Source organism: Phoenix dactylifera, chromosome 3 (genome assembly GCF_051530095.1).
Source record: "Phoenix dactylifera cultivar Ajwa chromosome 3, Ajwa_hap1_PhDact_Kaust_v1.1, whole genome shotgun sequence".
NCBI classification, from domain to species: Eukaryota; Viridiplantae; Streptophyta; class Magnoliopsida; order Arecales; family Arecaceae; genus Phoenix; species Phoenix dactylifera.
Genome location: NC_143192.1, coordinates 34,438,774 through 34,455,387, shown reverse-complemented (window position 1 = coordinate 34,455,387; position 16,614 = coordinate 34,438,774). Strand labels below are relative to the sequence as shown.

The following is a 16,614-nucleotide window of genomic DNA, read 5'->3' as shown; positions in this document are numbered from 1 at the left end:
TAAGTATGAAACATATGTAGAAGGGCAATCCATCATAACAGCATATCTTCAGAATATCTTGAGTATGAAACACCAGAGATAGTAGAAAAGCATAAATATCTTCAGACTATGGATACACTTCATGCGGTACGTAGGCTTGTAGCACTGCGCCTTTTGAACTTCCATCCATGTTCACATTTCGGGTCTAATACGTGCTTGACTCCGAGACTCTACTATAATGGAACATGTTGGAAAAATTTCTAACTAGTTGAGTTGATAAAATCATCAATTATCAATATTATTCACTTGCATTCCATCATGCCCTCCTTAAATTTTGGCCAGGAAGGCTTTGTGTGATCTAGTTCTCCAAAATTCCAGGTATGATTTAAAATAATTATTCATGTTGATCGTAACTTAATTTTTTCTATACAAATTACTGATTAATACACTACATTTGTTATCAGTTTTGATTTGGGTTATTGTAAAATCACCATTCAGTAATAACTTCACGGGCTAATAAATAGCCTACGAAGAATGGCCCAGACCATTCTAGTCTTTTGAGAGCTCCCACCCCTTGATTTTCCTCGAGATTAACTCTAATGGCAGTATTGCTGACGACAGAGATAGAAGTGGAATGGGCTTTGTGATCAGGAATCATGAGTTTAGGCTTATTGCAGCCGGGGGATGGTGCATCTTCGATGAGTCAGACAGTAGTCGAAGTTGAGAGCTGCATGAGAGGGCATTATCTTTGACAAATTGGTCCCAAGGGCGATCTATATTCAGCTTGAGGGCGATGTAGCCATGGAGATTGTCTAAATTCAGGATTGACTAAATTTAGGAGAGTGCTGACAATCACAGATATTCGGATAGGCATTCGTTTTTGTGGGATATATGTTAGACTGTGGGTGGGCTTGCGATTTTTTCAGACTATATATATCTATTGAAAGGCGAACAGACGATCCACTAAGGATTTCGTTGGGAGGGCACAAAGTCTGCTGTCTTGCCTCTTGGTCGACTTTTGCTTTTTTAACTCTTACGAGTACACTTATATGCATACAGTGTGAGACGCCGTGTCGCCGTTGTATAAAAATTAAAATAATAAAAAAAAATTGGCCCGGACCCGACAAGACCAGACTCGAGCCGAAGAAAGGGTAGGTTAAAAATTATAAACACCGAAGAGAAAAACCCTACCAAAGCCCAACCACCGCCCATAATGCCTCCGGGCACCAAAACATCGGATTCGTCCATTCGGATTCCTTTATTTAAACTCCGCGTCGGCAGGAAACCCTTGTCCCGCTTCTCTCATCATTTTGCCTCGATTCTGTCGTTCGCGAGGAGGAGCGATGTCTAGGGTTTTTGGAGGTTGCCGGGCTCTGATGGGGGCGGCCAGGGCCGGGACGAAGGCGGCGGCCGCCCCTTCGGCGGGCACGTCGGCGGCGAAGCCCAGGAACACCACGGGCATCCTGAAGCCGCTGCCTGTCTCCCCGGCCATGAGGAAGTTCGTCGGCGCCCCGGAGATCTCCCGTGCCGAGGCCGTCAAGAAGATATGGGATCACATCAAGCTCAACCAGCTCCAGGTACTCTACTCCGCTTCCCTCTCTCTCGTCCTTTTCCCTCCTTTGTTAGGGTTTTTATCCAACATCTTTCTTGCTGTTTTATTTCTTATTTCTTGATTCTGGCCTTGCATCCTAGGCAATATGTTTGTGAACTAAAATCGCTAAAATGCCGTGCTTTTTGTACTGTTTGGAAGATCTAATCAGGTCATACGTTGTCACGTTTCTTGGTACACTATGAACAGAGTGGCGGATGACATCAAAAAGTCATATTGAAATTGTGGACATGATTCTATTTTTAGCTGTCTTTTTTCTATTTTTAGTTTGCTTGATTGTGTATGACTTGATTGATTTGGGTTACCAAATTTCTGGGTGACCATCGGATGCTAGTTTCTCCTATATGTTAGCGATTTAACTTTGAAGAAGAAAAAGAATACGAGAGAGAGAGAGAGAGAGAGAGAGAGAGAGAGAATGCAAAATAACCTGAGTTTCAGTATGTCAATGAAACTTAAAGATTTCATCTTTTGAAGCTTCATATTGTTAATGGAGGTGAAATTGCGTGAGAAGAACATAGCAAGATTTAATTCGTTCATAAGGTGATGTGTGATGGGTGAGGTCTTCGGCCTGTGTCATTCTGAGCTTTTCTATGAGATATGTGGACATCTTTTTAGATATTAGGACCATCTCGCTCATTGGAATCTTAAAGTGGAGGTTTTTGTGGTATCCTGAGGACAAGAGACCTTGACCAACCTGTTGTTTCTAACATCCACCTCTGCTTTAGTGCCAACTTTAAATTCTTGTCATGGTGGCAAATATTGGTGGGGAAAAGGGGATTTGATAGATGGATGATCAGGTAGCATTGGGAACAGATCAGATATTGGTAAATACATTGCATCCATTTTATTCAGAAAATATGAATACTGATACAAATAATGATTAGATGAATTATGTTACATTGATATTTGAACCTTGTGTGAAGGGTGCTATTTCACTTTGTGTGTTATTAACTAAATTCAAGTATACAAGCATCCCAACTTTCTTTCATTAAAATGGATAAATGGCTGTACAAAGAACAAAAACAAATATTATCACCCACTTAATTACATGATTCTTTTATAGTATTCTAGTAACTTGGTTAAAGTTACCTCAAGGTTAACTTGTCAGTTTGTTAACACATTTAAGTTTTATCTTGATAATAATACCAGTAAGATCGAGGTTCACTATTTTGATATCGGATTCTGTACCAGTACCATCATGTTATTGTGTCCGTATGCTCAGAATGGGAGTCGGTGTGGCATATCGATATTCGGTACACCTCCTGTGCTACATACCGATTCCATACTGATATGGTACGGTATGGTCAATATACATCGGTAACAAGCGGTATGGCAACTCATGAGTACGATTTTAGCTAGTGATGTTTTAGAAAAGGGAATTAGTTTTTTGCATTCATCAGGTGAAGTATGGTTTTATATATTAATTTCACAATGTAGTTTTCCCAGTCTCACCTATCTGACACTACAGAGAATAATTACTTCTTGAAGATTGACTATTTATAGTTAGCTTTTCAAAAGATGAGACAAGGAAAGATTCATAAAAAAGACTAAACTGTATCACTTTGCAACTTAGGAGGAATTTTAAGTGAAACAAGCTTCCTCTTTAGGAAAACGAATGAGAGTTTTGTTTTCCACGTGCATAGAGATGTGTATTGCAAATTTGTAATTAGATTTGGGGCATAAATTGATATTCAGTTGTCATTAGGCCCCTATATGTGATTTTACCATTTTGTCCATCTGATTTCCATTTCTATACCATCTTAGGATGAACCATACCCGTTGTTCTTATTTTATTTTCCACTTGTACTCTTCACCTCTTTTGTCGATGTAATTCTTTTAAACATTGGTAGACTGCATGTTTTTGGTATGAGTTACTTCTTTTAATGTCCACATTTTGCTTGTCTGGTATGTTGTTTGGTTGAGGAGTTTGTGCTTGCAGATATAATGGATTGTATATCTAGAATTTCTTACTATTTTTTTTTGTTTCTGAAGAAAATGGCTATATTCAAGGTTCAACAAGCTGATACCAAAGGGCATATCGGCTAACAATCGATTCAACATGGCATGGGATTGCATCGTGCTATTCCAGGGTGTGTCGAAACAGGGAGAGCCAAAGAGGGACGAGAGAGAGAGGAAAAGATAGAGAGAGGGAGGGAGAGGGAGGGAGGGAGAGAAAACCCTCACTATAACCTGAATCATATGAAACCAAGGTCGGAGATGGGGAGAGGGAGGAGAGGAGAGAGAGGGAGAGAAAGATTGAGAGACAGACGGAGATGGAGAGAAACTCACTAGTCGAGTGGGTGGAGGAGACGTCAATGTGAGGAAGGTCGTTGCTGATGTCGGCCAGCTGCGGACTAAGAGGGGGGGAGAGAGATAGAGCTCCAAAGGCTCTCGAAGCATCGATTGTTGAATCACGAGTGGGGTTGGGGGAAGGGTTATTAATAATAACAACACTGTGAACTGAACCATTGAAGAAAACCTGCGAACCACGTGGGGGGTGTCGATCGTCCAAGCCTTGAATCAAAGGCAGTCTTGTGAACGGCATGGGGAAAGGGGCCTAACACCTATGAACCGAACCGACCTTGTGAACCGTTCTGACTTACTGTCAGTTCGGTTCAATACGGGCTGAACTGTCCGGTTGGGATGGCAATCCATGATTATATCTACTACTCATATATTACTTATATTTATACTTTCATACACTTGCACTTTGCATTTTGTCTTGACTCAATCATCATAATTGTTTTAGAATTGTCAAATTTATATTCTATATATAAGTAGTTGTTTTTGGCAGTCTTTTAGGAATAAATCTGAAGTTTTGCTTTGGTTTGGGTTGTCATTTTTATCTATATTGATTCATCAATTTGTGTCATTGCATGTTTCCTCCTCTTTTTCGTTATGGAATAAAATGAGTATGAGGTTAGTGCTCTTTTTTAGAGCTGAATATTGTGAAATGAATTTCATAGAATGTTGAGAATAGAATCAATTAATTTTTAAGGAGAATATAATGAGATGATATGATCGTATGCTATAAAATTAAGAGGATGCAATTGAATGAGGTATGCAATTTTTTTTGTGAATAGGAAATGTGGACCTGACCAAAATTTGGTTGTGAACTATGGACTTATACTGATAAAGCTTGAGCTAATCAGACTTTTAAATCTCAACTTAAATAAATGGTGTTAGGTTTGTTGGTTGTGATAATCTGCAGATATGACATGGTATGATGTTTAACAGCTGTAACAACAATTGTCATATAGATTATTTTGCAATACGATATTCTTTCACTTTTTTCTTTTTTTCTGAACTTCTTTGCTAAAACTTCATAATGCGTGTTGATGAAGATTTGACATAATCCATGACTTATTTTATTTGTTATGCTTCTGGTTTCTTACATTAGGTTAGCATGTTTGTAAGCACATGATTGGCTTTTCAATTTTGTAAAAATTATTGAAAGCAACAGTCCTTGGCCTTGATGGAAGTCAAATTTGGGGTATGTGTGGCATTGTTTTTTTTATAGACTTATTCTCAAGCAGCACTTCATGCATCCCATATATTAGAAGAACCTATTCATAAATTTCTTTCCTAATTTGATTAGAAACCACAGTGAAGTTATTCAAGTTGGAGTGGGTGTGGGAGTGAAACAGGTTGGGAGAAGAAGAATGCAGAAATTTGAGCCTGGAAATGCTTTATTAATGTCTTAAGGAACCTGCATGCCTAGACAGATCATGCATGTGCCTCATATTTGAATATTGAAGGTGAGGTAGATGTATGAACTAGTATTGATTATTGAATGTTGCTTGGTGCGTCCTGCTGACTTACTAGATTTTATTAGATATGTGATATGATTATTATTTAAATGCCTCCTTATATTTATTTTTTAAAATTTTGTAATCTAATGGCTGCTTCGACTCCTGGACACCCTTGGGGGCGCTACATGGCTGCTTGCCGCTTGTTTACTGCTTACAATCTTTAAGCACGCTACCTTTGGAGTAGTGAGATTCCGGAGAGATTTTGAAGTTGGTGCAGCACCCTGCATGGACCCTGCATGGCACCTTAGATTGAAAACTTGGCCAGTAGGAATGGATTCAAGGGGTGAGCATTAATTCGTGGAAAGCTAATAGTGATGAATGGGACCACTAGTATTTGGTCGTCTGGGTTGGAGGCTTTGGCTTTTTCCCCTGAAATAAATTGGTTATATCTGGTCTGAAGCACTTATGTAGTATGTGTTCAATATGATTTGAATTAAATACTTTTAATTAATCATGCATTAATCAGATGCATTTTTCAATTGCAGAACCCAACTAACAAAAGGGAGATTCACTGTGATGAGAAACTGAAGATCATATTTGATGGGAGAGACAAAGTGGGGATGTTGGAGATTGCAAAATTGATTGCCCCCCATTTTCTGAAATCTAGCTGAACTATCAGAAACAATGTGTAGTTGTTCTTTTGTGATCTATGTCCAGGCCGTTCCAACAGTCAATGCGGTCTTATAAAATTTGGACTTCTTGTAACCAGGATTTAGTTGAATTCACTACCATTTATGTACAAATTTGGCATCTTATGTGTGTCTTTTCTCTGTCTAAATATTATGATTCCAACTTTGGTTTATATTGCTATACTTGCACAGCAAATTTCTTTGGATGGTGTATCATGTTGCACCACCTAGCTTAGATCGTCACCGTTGCACTCTACACTTGGAGGGGAAATGGTGGATGGTAAACAGGGTGTCAGCATGGAACAACCAAACCAAGCATTGGGATTTTACAGGCGAATCAGGAAAGCTGTCTGATGGCTTCATGCCAGAATAGTCAGGTGAACCGCCTGAGATGGAGTTTCTTGAGAAAAAAGATACAGCATTGTCTGCATTTTTAGTTATATACATGCATTAGATTGGATTTTGTGATGAAAATTCTGTCAGTAGCTCTAAGCTATCAATTTTGACAAGTGCTTATCTTTTTTGTCAGCCATTGGTAGAGTTTTGGGGAGCTGTTTCCAACTTGTATAGTTATATTCACAAGCTTCTGTGCGTGTTACCAGCCCCAAAGGTACTACAGGTTTTGAAATGTCTCCATGATAATGATACTATTAGGGCTTATATTTTTGTGGTCTCAAGAGCTTTTCTACTCTATATGCATGTATACGTGTATTTATAGAGGATAAGCGATGATCCTCTTGAGATGGAGAGAAAAATGTATCTATTCCTTTTGAGTCCAAAATCAAAAATGTCTATAAACCAAATATTGCATGTTATGGAAGTCTCTAACCTAACATTATAAAGATAAAAAAATGGATGGTTTTCATATTGTTAAAGCACTAAAATAAATGATAGAGGAGATCCTATCTTATTGATCATAATCAGATTGAAAATCAAAAAGAATTTAATGCTTAGATCATAATAAAATATGGTCTCGTATAATTTTAATCTTTTATTTTGGAATTAGTTTGATGTATATGTTAGAGGCTATCAATATATGTGATTTTGGTTCCTTGGCATTTTTAATAGTATAGGTTATAATCAACAATTTAGTATGGATGCTTTATTATTAATTTTGTACACAAGTAGATAGCTGCTCCTTATGTGCAAAGCAAGTCCATATCTCTCTATATACGATGTCTAATATGCTCTCAATAGGATAACTAAGATAGTCTTTCGGTCTTTCCCGTCAATGATAATCCAACCAACTTCTAAATTCAAGATGCAACATGATTTGTATTATTGAAAAAAAAATCTAGAAACCAGCCTTCATATATTTTCAGGGGTTCTTAACCTAATTATCAAGTAGATATCGAAATGGATGATTTTAATAAGAGGATACTATATTTTACAATGTTCTAGTCATCAAAATCTAGTGAATTTAAATCTACCAATCTTTTATCATAGATTGTAAAGTGGATTTCAAATTTATATGCTATGTCATATATTTTAATGTATTAATATAATTGATATTATTCAGTTTTGCCCCATCTTGATGTATATATTAGAGACTATTAAAATATATATTATGGTTTTACATACTTTTTATACTGTATTATCATGTTTAATAGTTTGGATCTTCGATTTGAATGATCTATCATTGATTTTGAAAGTAAAATTACCATTTAAGCTATCCTCTTGAGAGTCTCTTAACTCTCTCTCTCTACACACAGACATACATACATGGATTTATATGTTTTGTATACACACACTCACACACACATATATATATATATATATATATACACACACATACGCATATATGTACATATATAAATATAAACTCTTACACATATTTGTATATTTATATCTGATAGGAGGCAAAATGGATCGTCCTACTCCAGCATGAAGTTGCCTAATTTCGGCTGAGCAGACCTTAGAGCCAGGCCGATCTCAGCCCGCCAAAAGCTGAGCCGACCTCAGCTAGAGGTCAAGTAGACCTCGGCCCCGCCAAGAGCCAGGCAAACTTTGGCTCTGCCAAAGGCCGAGTCGACCTCAAGAGGGAGGTTGAGCCAACCTCGGCCCTATCTACCTTGATCCCATCGAAGATCCCACCGAGCGGCCAGATCGTGCCACATGGCAGATCCAGAAGTTGGTGTTAAAGGCCGGTTATTATGACAGCTGCCTTGGGAGGCAAGACATTGATGACTTGCCCCTCGCATACCACCAGGTAATGCTTCGAAGTGAGTGTGCACACGACGCATTTAAGAGCTCCCTCGACCACTTCCGTTTGGAATGACATGGCGGACCCTCAAAATAGATCCGGAAAGATATCTTTCGAATTCTCTGCTCGCAGGATGGATCTCCGTGCTGTATGCCGCCTCCAATTGATAGCCAGTTGATCACGAATCAACTCGAAATTTCAGGTAACGGCTGAGACCCTTACCCTATAAAAAGGACGTAGGGAAAGGCCCTCGGTAAGCCAAGATAAGCTATTTTGAGCTACAAGAGGCCATCGAAGGCGTTCAGAAACTCTCCAAAAAGCTCGGCTAACTTAGCCATCGAAGGACCTTCGCCGGAATTCGATGGCCTTCGCCGGAATTTCCGACTAAGGCTTTGTGCAGGTACCCCGGAGCGTAGGAGGTGGCCTTCTTTCTCCATCCCGATCGGTGTCTCCTCGGCTTCTTCCGACATGGTCACCCTCAGGCCAAATTTCAACCACAACAATATCTATGCATGTATCTATATATTATGTGTTTATGCATATTTAACGATAAAATAGAAGAAACAAAAATAGAAGAAACAAACAGAACTTATAAAGTAAAATATAAAAAAAATTATTTCATCCATTCCCATAAATGATCAAAAGATTAAAATACAAATATATAATAAGTCCACATAGATAATTATCATAGAAATGATACACACTTTGTATGCACAACAATTTATCAATACTCCACTTCATTTGACTTTTCTTGGAACTTAAGTGTTACGATACTTAGTGAAACTTTATAAGATATATTTTCATAGTTTTCTTGAAATATTTTAACATGACAAAAATTCATCCTACAAATTATAGTGATTTTGCATGTCTATAGCACTCATGCTGTTCTATATAACCAAATATATAGACTGCTTTTGCTAAGTAACTAAAAACTTATCCATTTTTTTATTTTATATATATTAGCTTTGGTCTTTCAAGAGCATAATCTGTAGATTCCATATATGCTAATAGAAACTTTGGACCATCCATCATTGGTTCAACAATTTCTTGTAATAACATTTAAGAAAAAATAAGGATTAAATGTTTAGTTAGAGTGTTGTAAGCGAAAGGCTATCCAACCAATGTTTTATGAAAGAAGTCCATGAAAAAAAAATATTTTTATTATTTAAAAATAGTTTAAATATATTAATAAAAAATTAACAATAATATATTTTTTGTGTGCATCATCGTATGTGTTAAACATTAGTCAAAATCTAAAACATAAAGAGGTAGTTTTTGCCTTCCTTTACGAAGCACATAGAGGTGCTAGCATTTAACATTAAGGGTTTGTTCTTTAAGAGTTATAAAACTTATCTAGAAATTTGTATTTTTTTGCATAAGTATTTTTAAGGTAACATTTAGACGGAAAATAGTTTATGCATGCTCTTTTATGTATTAGAAAGGGGCTCCAGAAGTTATTATCCATGTTTTTTTATATTACTACTTTTCTAGGTAAGTTGCTATGATTCATCTATATTTTCTATAATATCCTATATATATTTATAATAATAAATATATAATATAAAATAATATAAATATTAGGATGAAGAGTATTTAGGAATAAAAAAAGTATTTTAAAGACTGATGGAAAAATGACTTTTCCATCTTCTAGATGGGTAAGAATTTCTTTTTATTTTATAAATAAATATTACTCAAGAAAAAATAACTTATCCATCTAGAAAAGCACGTGAATATAGATAAGTTGGTCACCAATTTTACTATAATATTTACCCGCCAAAAACCTACCCTAATTGGCTCCAATAGCCGCATTTGTCTCTTTCTATGCTATAAGATCAAGATCAAATATCTCTTTTGCAATGGAAAGGATGTGCAAAGACTTCTATCAGTAATTAATATTCACTTTTTCAAAATAATAATGAAAGAATCACAAATCACAAAGGACGATCTAGTGGATGAACGGTGTATGATTGAAAATTTCCTGTACGCAGCGCGCCACCAAAGCGTATCAGCGTTGCCGCCTTGCTGCCACGAGCGACGCACGCGACGGGGCGGTATTCTCACCGCACACCCTCGTCTCACCCTCGCCCCCGGGTTTACGACTCTCTTTGCCCTCTCTCTCTCTCTAGCGCGCCGCGCGATCCCTCTTCGCCCCGATCGGAGGGCTTGCTCCGATCATGGTGGGTCCCGACGACGACGAAGACGAAGTGCTCGCCCACTTCCTTGAATCCGAGATCCTTTCCGGCGTCCCCGACCAGGTCCGTCCCGGTCTTCTCTCCACCTCCTCGCGATTACAGGGTTTGGATTAGGGTTAGGGTTTCTTTATGATTATGGAATTGATGGATGGATGGATCTCAGCAGGAGGAGACAGCAGCGGGGAGGCCGTCGAAGAGGACGCGGATCGAGGGGGAGAGCTCGCTGCAGGGTGGCCGAAGCAGGCCTCCGCTGCCCAGGCCGATCGAGAGCGGCGTCTTCGGCAGGATACCGCCCGAGCTTTTCCACCACGTCTTCAAGTTTCTCTCTTCCGAGGTAGGTGCTTATTAGAAAGAAATTCCCAGTTTGAGCGGAATTTTGGACGGGGGTTTGGTTTTATCTAATGATGGGGTTTGGGTGCGATGGCAGGATCTCATCGCGTGTTCTATGGTCTGTAAGTTCATGAACTTTGCGGCGTCCGATGAGAGCCTCTGGCGCCGCCTGTGAGCAAAAAACTCCTCCCTTTTATGCTCAAGCGTTCTTATTTGAAGAAGAAAAGGGAAAAACAATCTTTTTTGTTTAATTATTTATTTTCAATTGCAGGTATTGCATGCGATGGGGACTGGCTCCTCCTAATGGGAAGTTGCGAGCATGTGCTTGGAAGAAGCTTTATATCCAGGTTTGCTGTTCAGATATCCCTGTATGCAAGAATGGATTTTGTATTGTTTGCTAGAATATAGTCTACATGATCAAATAATTTCTGGTATGAAGCAGAGTTACTTTGTTTCAAGGCATTAGGGTACTTGGTGGAACTTATAATCTTCCGACTTTTTAATAATTCTGTAGGAATATTTTATTGATGCCAGCTCCCATTTTACTTTAGTGTCAGATGTTCTTATACATTCACAAATGAAGGCATTAAATTCTAAGTTATGGGTGTGACATGGCATTGCTATCTCTTTGAGATACATGATGGAGCCTATGGTATGTAAAGTCCTTTTCTTTTATAGTTTTGTCCTTAAAGGAAAAATCTGTCATTCTAGTGCAAATCTTATAGGGACTAAGAAGCAGCTTTACCGTAAACAGTGGAGACCTAGCAGAATAAAATAATAATGTAGGTTGCAAGGGAGGAAGGAGGAAGTTTAGGGAGAAAAATTGAGGAAGAGGGAAAGAAATCAGTAAACTTGAAAACCATCCTAGGTATGTGCTTAGTGTTACTTTAAGAAATCAATAAACTTGAAAAACCATTGAGGAATAATTATTTTCATGTGCAAGAAGTGCTTCAGATGTTCGGTGTATGAGAACTAGATGTTGGAAAAACACTTTATTGGGTGCAATCAGGTTTTTCTCGGGCCTTATCTCGAGCTGATTTAATTTTAGTTCAGATTTGGTGAAAGATATCAAAGAACATTGAGTCCATGATCCTTAAATTTTGGTTGATCAAGATGATGTTGGAGCCCTAGCAATTTTTGGCTATGATAAAGTTGGATACGTGAATGTTGGTTGCTTTGGATGATTGACACAAGGGCTTGAGCTCCCCTACTGATGCTCTGTGCTATGTTAGGATTGCTGGTTCTTAAGATGCCATAGTATATCAAACTTATGTTGCAACAACACAAAATATAGATAAATTAGAAAATAGATTGCATCTGTAATATCTAAGTGGACCACTGCACCAATGATAAAATGAAATCAAGAAGGTTAAATGCAAGACGAGATTGCTTTTGGAATGATTTTTTATACCCTTTGGTTATATAGTGGATCATTTGATGACTCGCAAAGCATCATTGTGTACTACACACCACCATTTAGTCTTGTAACAAAGGATGTATGAGAAATAAATAGACTACATAAGCTTGTTTTATAAAGATCTGACTTTGAAATATAAAGAAAAAGTGATTTTTCCCCCATGTACTCCATGATGGTTGTTAGAGGATCTTTTCTTCACTTCTTTTTTTACAATACATAGAAGCTTGGGGTCGAGATCTACCAGACTGGTATCAGAGCTCGTATTAACTGGTGACTGGTTTAGTACGGTATCAGTATGTACCTACCAAGTCAGGGCATATTGGATCATGAGGAGGGAGAGGGAAGAGAAGGAAAAAGAGAGAGAGGAGGGAGGGGGGGGGGGGGAGAGAGAGAGAGGGAAAGAGGCTTACCTCGAGGGTGGTTGATGCCGTTGTGGCACCGAAAAGGGGGGAGATCAAGCGAGTGTTCGGTGGAGAGGGGAGGGGGAAGAGGTGGAGGCTTACCTCATAGGCGGTCGATGGTGTCGCAACATTTGAAGAGGTGGGGAGAGAGAGAGAGAGTGAGCGAGCATTTGATGGAGAGAGGGAGGGGGCGGCTTACCTCGAGAGCGGCCGACAACATCATGATATTGAAGAGAGAGGAAAGAGAGTGATCAAGCGAGCATCCAACGAGGAGAGAGCAAACAAGAACACTCTTAAAAGATCTCAAACAATCGAACCATCGAACTAAGAGGGTGGTTATAAACTGAATCGGCCTGATTAATTGAACTGTCCTGATTTGCTGTCGAGTTGGTTTGGTATTGACCGAACCACCAGGTTCAAGTCGGTTTGGCGAAGACTACTTGGGGTGACTCAAATTTTGAAAATCTAGTAGATATAGGGACAACATCATCGTAAGTATAGTGAAAGCATATACTCTGAAGTGAATTTTAATGATCTTGTCGGCAAAGTGAAGAAGGCAAAGGAGAAAACTATTTACGTTTGTTCTCTACTAATTCTTGAGAGGAAAAAAATTGTTAGGCAACATAAAAATCCATCAGTCTAGGTCCTTTATCCACTAGAATATCTGCTTATATAAGAGTGCTCCCTTCAACAAACTGTGTTAAGTATGTTGCTGGTCCAAATTCAGGATGCCCCATGGATATCATAGTCGAGCATCTAAAGACCTCTAAAACTAAATTGCATTAAATAATCAATCAAACATAACTTCTTTTTTTGTTTCTCTTTAGATAGACCAAATTAATTCTAGGAACTATAAGCTCAAGTTTTGCAACCAAAGACTGGGATCCCTTCAACCTTTCAGCACAGAGGTAGATCCTTTTAAACTTAACGCTTATATGGATTGACTACTTGGAAATGACAGTTAATTGTTAAAGCCCCTACCATACTCAAACAAGTAATGTCTTGCCTAATCATGTGATAGGACTAGGGGCACTAAGTCAGCGAGGTGCTTTCATTAGTTGCCCAAAAATGCATTAACTCTTTTTTTTTTCCTTTTGGATTCATGTAAAATATCATATTCTCATCAAGTTCAACTATGCTTATGAGGTGGAAAAGCCTACTTCTACATTTGCTTTTCAAAATGAAATTCCCACACTTGTAATAGCAAAAATTCCACACACACTGTAAAAAGAATGTAAGAGATTTATGAACTTGTCTATTTTGCTTAGTTATGATGAAGATGGAGGATTGTCTGGTCAAATATATTCAATTTTATTATACAATCTAGTAATGGATAAGTCAATTGTGGAAGATATTATTAGAGTATCAATGGAAACATTTGTTTTCTGTTATTATAAATCACTGCATTCACTAAACAGCACTGCTGATCTTTTTACCTTCTTTTTTTTTGGCCAGCGTGATAAAGAGGATATGGTTGAATTTGTGAGAAACACTCCGGCAGAGTTTAAGGAGTACTATATACAAATGCAGGCAGCAAAGAGAAGTCAAGCACCTCTTCTGTCACAAGTAAAAATACACTAACTGTTATTTATGTTTTTTTCATGTTTCAGAGATCTCATTGTTATTTTGCTTGTGAATACGAATATTAATCTATGGCTTTGTACCTCTCTCCAACTGGTTTGGTCCAGTTATAGAGATTGCCATCCCGTCGTTAGAGGTTGGGTTTAATTAAAAGAACTAATTGTAGCCTTGAAATTGTGAAGGTCAATGATGATCAAGTAATACTTGATAGAACGGTGGCTGATCAAGTGTCTATTTGGAAAAGCAGCAGAGGCTTAACTGATGAAGCAGTGGCAGGCCATGCATGTTCGGGAAACACATGCTTGTACTCCCAAATCGGAGATGCTTTTATTTGTGAGAAGACTGGTCGTGTGCATGGTAGGTCACTCCCCTCTATGACATCACTAAAGAATGACGTCCATGGCTAAATTTGGTTTTGTTTTTTGTTTTTTTTTGCATCTGCAGTTTGTGATGATCCTTGCAGAGAAGCTGTCCTTGATCAATCTAGTGGGCTTCTGGTCTGCACCATTTCTGGTCATTGTTTTGATAGATGGCTCTCTCCTGATGAGGAAGCAGATCCTTCAGACATTGTAAGTTGGGAACATATCATACTTTTTCATACACATGTATGTATGTATGTATAAATACATGTATGAATGTGTGTGTATATAATACTTTTGATAAAATTTTGTAGTCCTCCTGAACGATAAGTCAGTAATTACCCATATTTATGTTACAAAAATCAGATCTGCATGGTGGATAGGGACACTTTAAGCACGATCTAATGACTTTAGACTTCTCAACCAATGTTTAACTAATCTAGGTCTTCAATACATGGACCGTGCTTAGAAAGCTTGTTAAGATAGTCTGACAACACCTCACTAGTTGCTTGTCCCCTTTTACTCTTTTTATGTAAAATGGGATACCTCGAAAATTGTATTTCAATAACCCTCCTGGCCTACTCTTTTACGCTAGGAATTTTTTCTTTTTTTAAACCTCGACCTATCTAACTTATGCGTGGTACCTTTATTCTTTGAATTGGACCTTCCTCTTCAAGTATCATGAATGTTAAGACATCTAAATATTTACCAACATGTCCCTTACACATAATTTTAAAGTTTTTATATCTGATGTTAGTCTCGAAAACTAATTGATTCTAAGTGATGAAAAATGATGAAAGTAATGTGCATGTATATATGCGCACATTTGGACTTGGAAGTTGCGCCATGTGCTATCTTTTGTAGTGGCACAATATCATTTTGTCACTAACACTCCAACCTGCAGCATCCTATTACTATTGAGTGAGATCTATGTAGCAGGACCCAAATTGCTTTGCAACTGGTTTGTCTAGTGAGTCTAAAACTGCAAAGAGACCATGTCTCGTGATTCCATCTTGAGTTATTTTAATCTAATATATTTCAACCAACAAACAAATTCAATATTCTTTTTTTGAACAGCTTGCTGTATTAGGTCTTATAGGAATTAAAACCCTATCCTCCAAACTTACTAGCTGATGGTATGGTACTTAATATGTGGAAAAGGTGAAAAGTCTATAAAGCCAACAACATGTCGCTGGGTCAAGGCTTACTAGCTTTCATTCTCTCTAAAGTCCAATCTTATCATATAATTGCTCTTTGCTGACCTTCAGTTTCTTCAAATTTCAGGAGCAGCAACTAGGTGGTGTTACAGATGAAGCAGAGCCTTTTATGGGATCTGGACGTTTTGGTACGAGTTCAACTCTCTTTTTTTTTATTATATATACATACATACATATATATATATATATATATATATATATATATATATATATATATATATAGCTTAAAATCTTAATAATGACTAGTTGAGCTGCATAGCGTTTTGTGGCAAAAGCAAAGCACAGTTTTTTCTTCTAATGCTTCATAAAAAAATATAACGATCTGTGGGCATTCATGTCTCATGTTTTTTTTTTCTTTTGGGTCTTTTTTGACAGCACGAGCCTATTTGTTGGGTTACAACTGTGCTGATGAGAAGGAACTTGAAAAGGCATTAAGGTTTTGCTGAAATATTATGAATCCCTGCTTTCCTGATCATTGCAGCAATCAATTTTTATGACGAGGTTGCAAAGTGAGATAAAAGCATAGAATATCATTGTGACAGGACCATCCAGTATATAGCAAATTTATGAGTCCATTTAAGCTAAGCCTCTCTTCCAAAGTGTTTCTTCAAATCAGCGGCTTGATGATAATTGCTGTTACCAGGTGGGATGATTGCATAGAATGCCTTGTAGAATCCTCAAGCATCAGTCGTTAAAGCATGAAAGATAGCACTTGTTTTCATTATCTAATATTATTTGCATGTGCATACTGCTAGTTTTTAGTTAATCTTAACTGCAGAAGCACTGGGGCCTTGTTATGTAAATATTTTTAGGATCAATTATAGTACCATCGGCATATCTGTCAAAAATTAAGCATACCTAATGCAAGCAGGTTTCTTCGGTGGT

General features: G+C 37.8%; 2 protein-coding genes and 1 long non-coding RNA gene across 5 annotated transcripts; all 3 read left to right on the top strand.

Moving 5' to 3' along the window:
* Positions 1-1,182: 1,182 nt before the first annotated feature.
* On the top strand, positions 1,183-6,202 carry LOC103718563 (protein TRI1-like). 2 transcript variants are annotated; one of them, XM_039123653.3, is made up of 3 exons: positions 1,183-1,556; positions 5,566-5,683; positions 5,886-6,202. In XM_039123653.3, the coding sequence occupies exons 1-3, from the start codon at positions 1,323-1,325 to the stop codon at positions 5,894-5,896; spliced, it is 363 nt and encodes a 120-aa protein (XP_038979581.3). In that variant the 5' UTR covers positions 1,183-1,322; the 3' UTR covers positions 5,897-6,202. The 2 variants fall into 2 exon arrangements, with proteins under 2 accessions (XP_038979581.3, XP_008805671.1); XM_008807449.6 differs by lacking the exon at positions 5,566-5,683 and having other exon boundaries at positions 1,203-1,556.
* A 65-nt stretch (positions 6,203-6,267) lies between these two features.
* Positions 6,268-8,014, top strand: LOC149768064 (uncharacterized). Its single transcript, XR_016399861.1, has 3 exons — positions 6,268-6,406; positions 6,559-6,639; positions 7,886-8,014. It is a non-coding gene; the product is annotated as an uncharacterized LOC149768064 (long non-coding RNA).
* A 2,281-nt stretch (positions 8,015-10,295) lies between these two features.
* On the top strand, positions 10,296-16,475 carry LOC103718560 (F-box protein SKIP31-like). 2 transcript variants are annotated; one of them, XM_008807446.6, is made up of 9 exons: positions 10,296-10,487; positions 10,591-10,758; positions 10,852-10,925; positions 11,026-11,101; positions 14,028-14,138; positions 14,336-14,510; positions 14,598-14,722; positions 15,797-15,857; positions 16,105-16,475. In XM_008807446.6, the coding sequence occupies exons 1-9, from the start codon at positions 10,407-10,409 to the stop codon at positions 16,173-16,175; spliced, it is 942 nt and encodes a 313-aa protein (XP_008805668.1). In that variant the 5' UTR covers positions 10,296-10,406; the 3' UTR covers positions 16,176-16,475. The 2 variants fall into 2 exon arrangements, with proteins under 2 accessions (XP_008805668.1, XP_008805666.1); XM_008807444.6 differs by having other exon boundaries at positions 10,297-10,487; positions 10,588-10,758.
* The last annotated feature ends 139 nt before the right edge of the window (positions 16,476-16,614 follow it).

Coding starts and splice junctions, on each gene's coding strand:
- LOC103718563 (XM_039123653.3), top strand. CDS start 1,323: ATGTCTAGGGTTTTTGGAGGTTGCCGGGCTCTGATGGGGGCGGCCAGG. Junction 1,557..5,565: donor TCAAGCTCAACCAGCTCCAG/GTACTCTACTCC, acceptor ACAATCTTTAAG/CACGCTACCTTTGGAGTAGT.
- LOC103718560 (XM_008807444.6), top strand. CDS start 10,407: ATGGTGGGTCCCGACGACGACGAAGACGAAGTGCTCGCCCACTTCCTT. Junction 10,759..10,851: donor TCAAGTTTCTCTCTTCCGAG/GTAGGTGCTTAT, acceptor GTGCGATGGCAG/GATCTCATCGCGTGTTCTAT. Junction 14,139..14,335: donor AAGCACCTCTTCTGTCACAA/GTAAAAATACAC, acceptor GAAATTGTGAAG/GTCAATGATGATCAAGTAAT.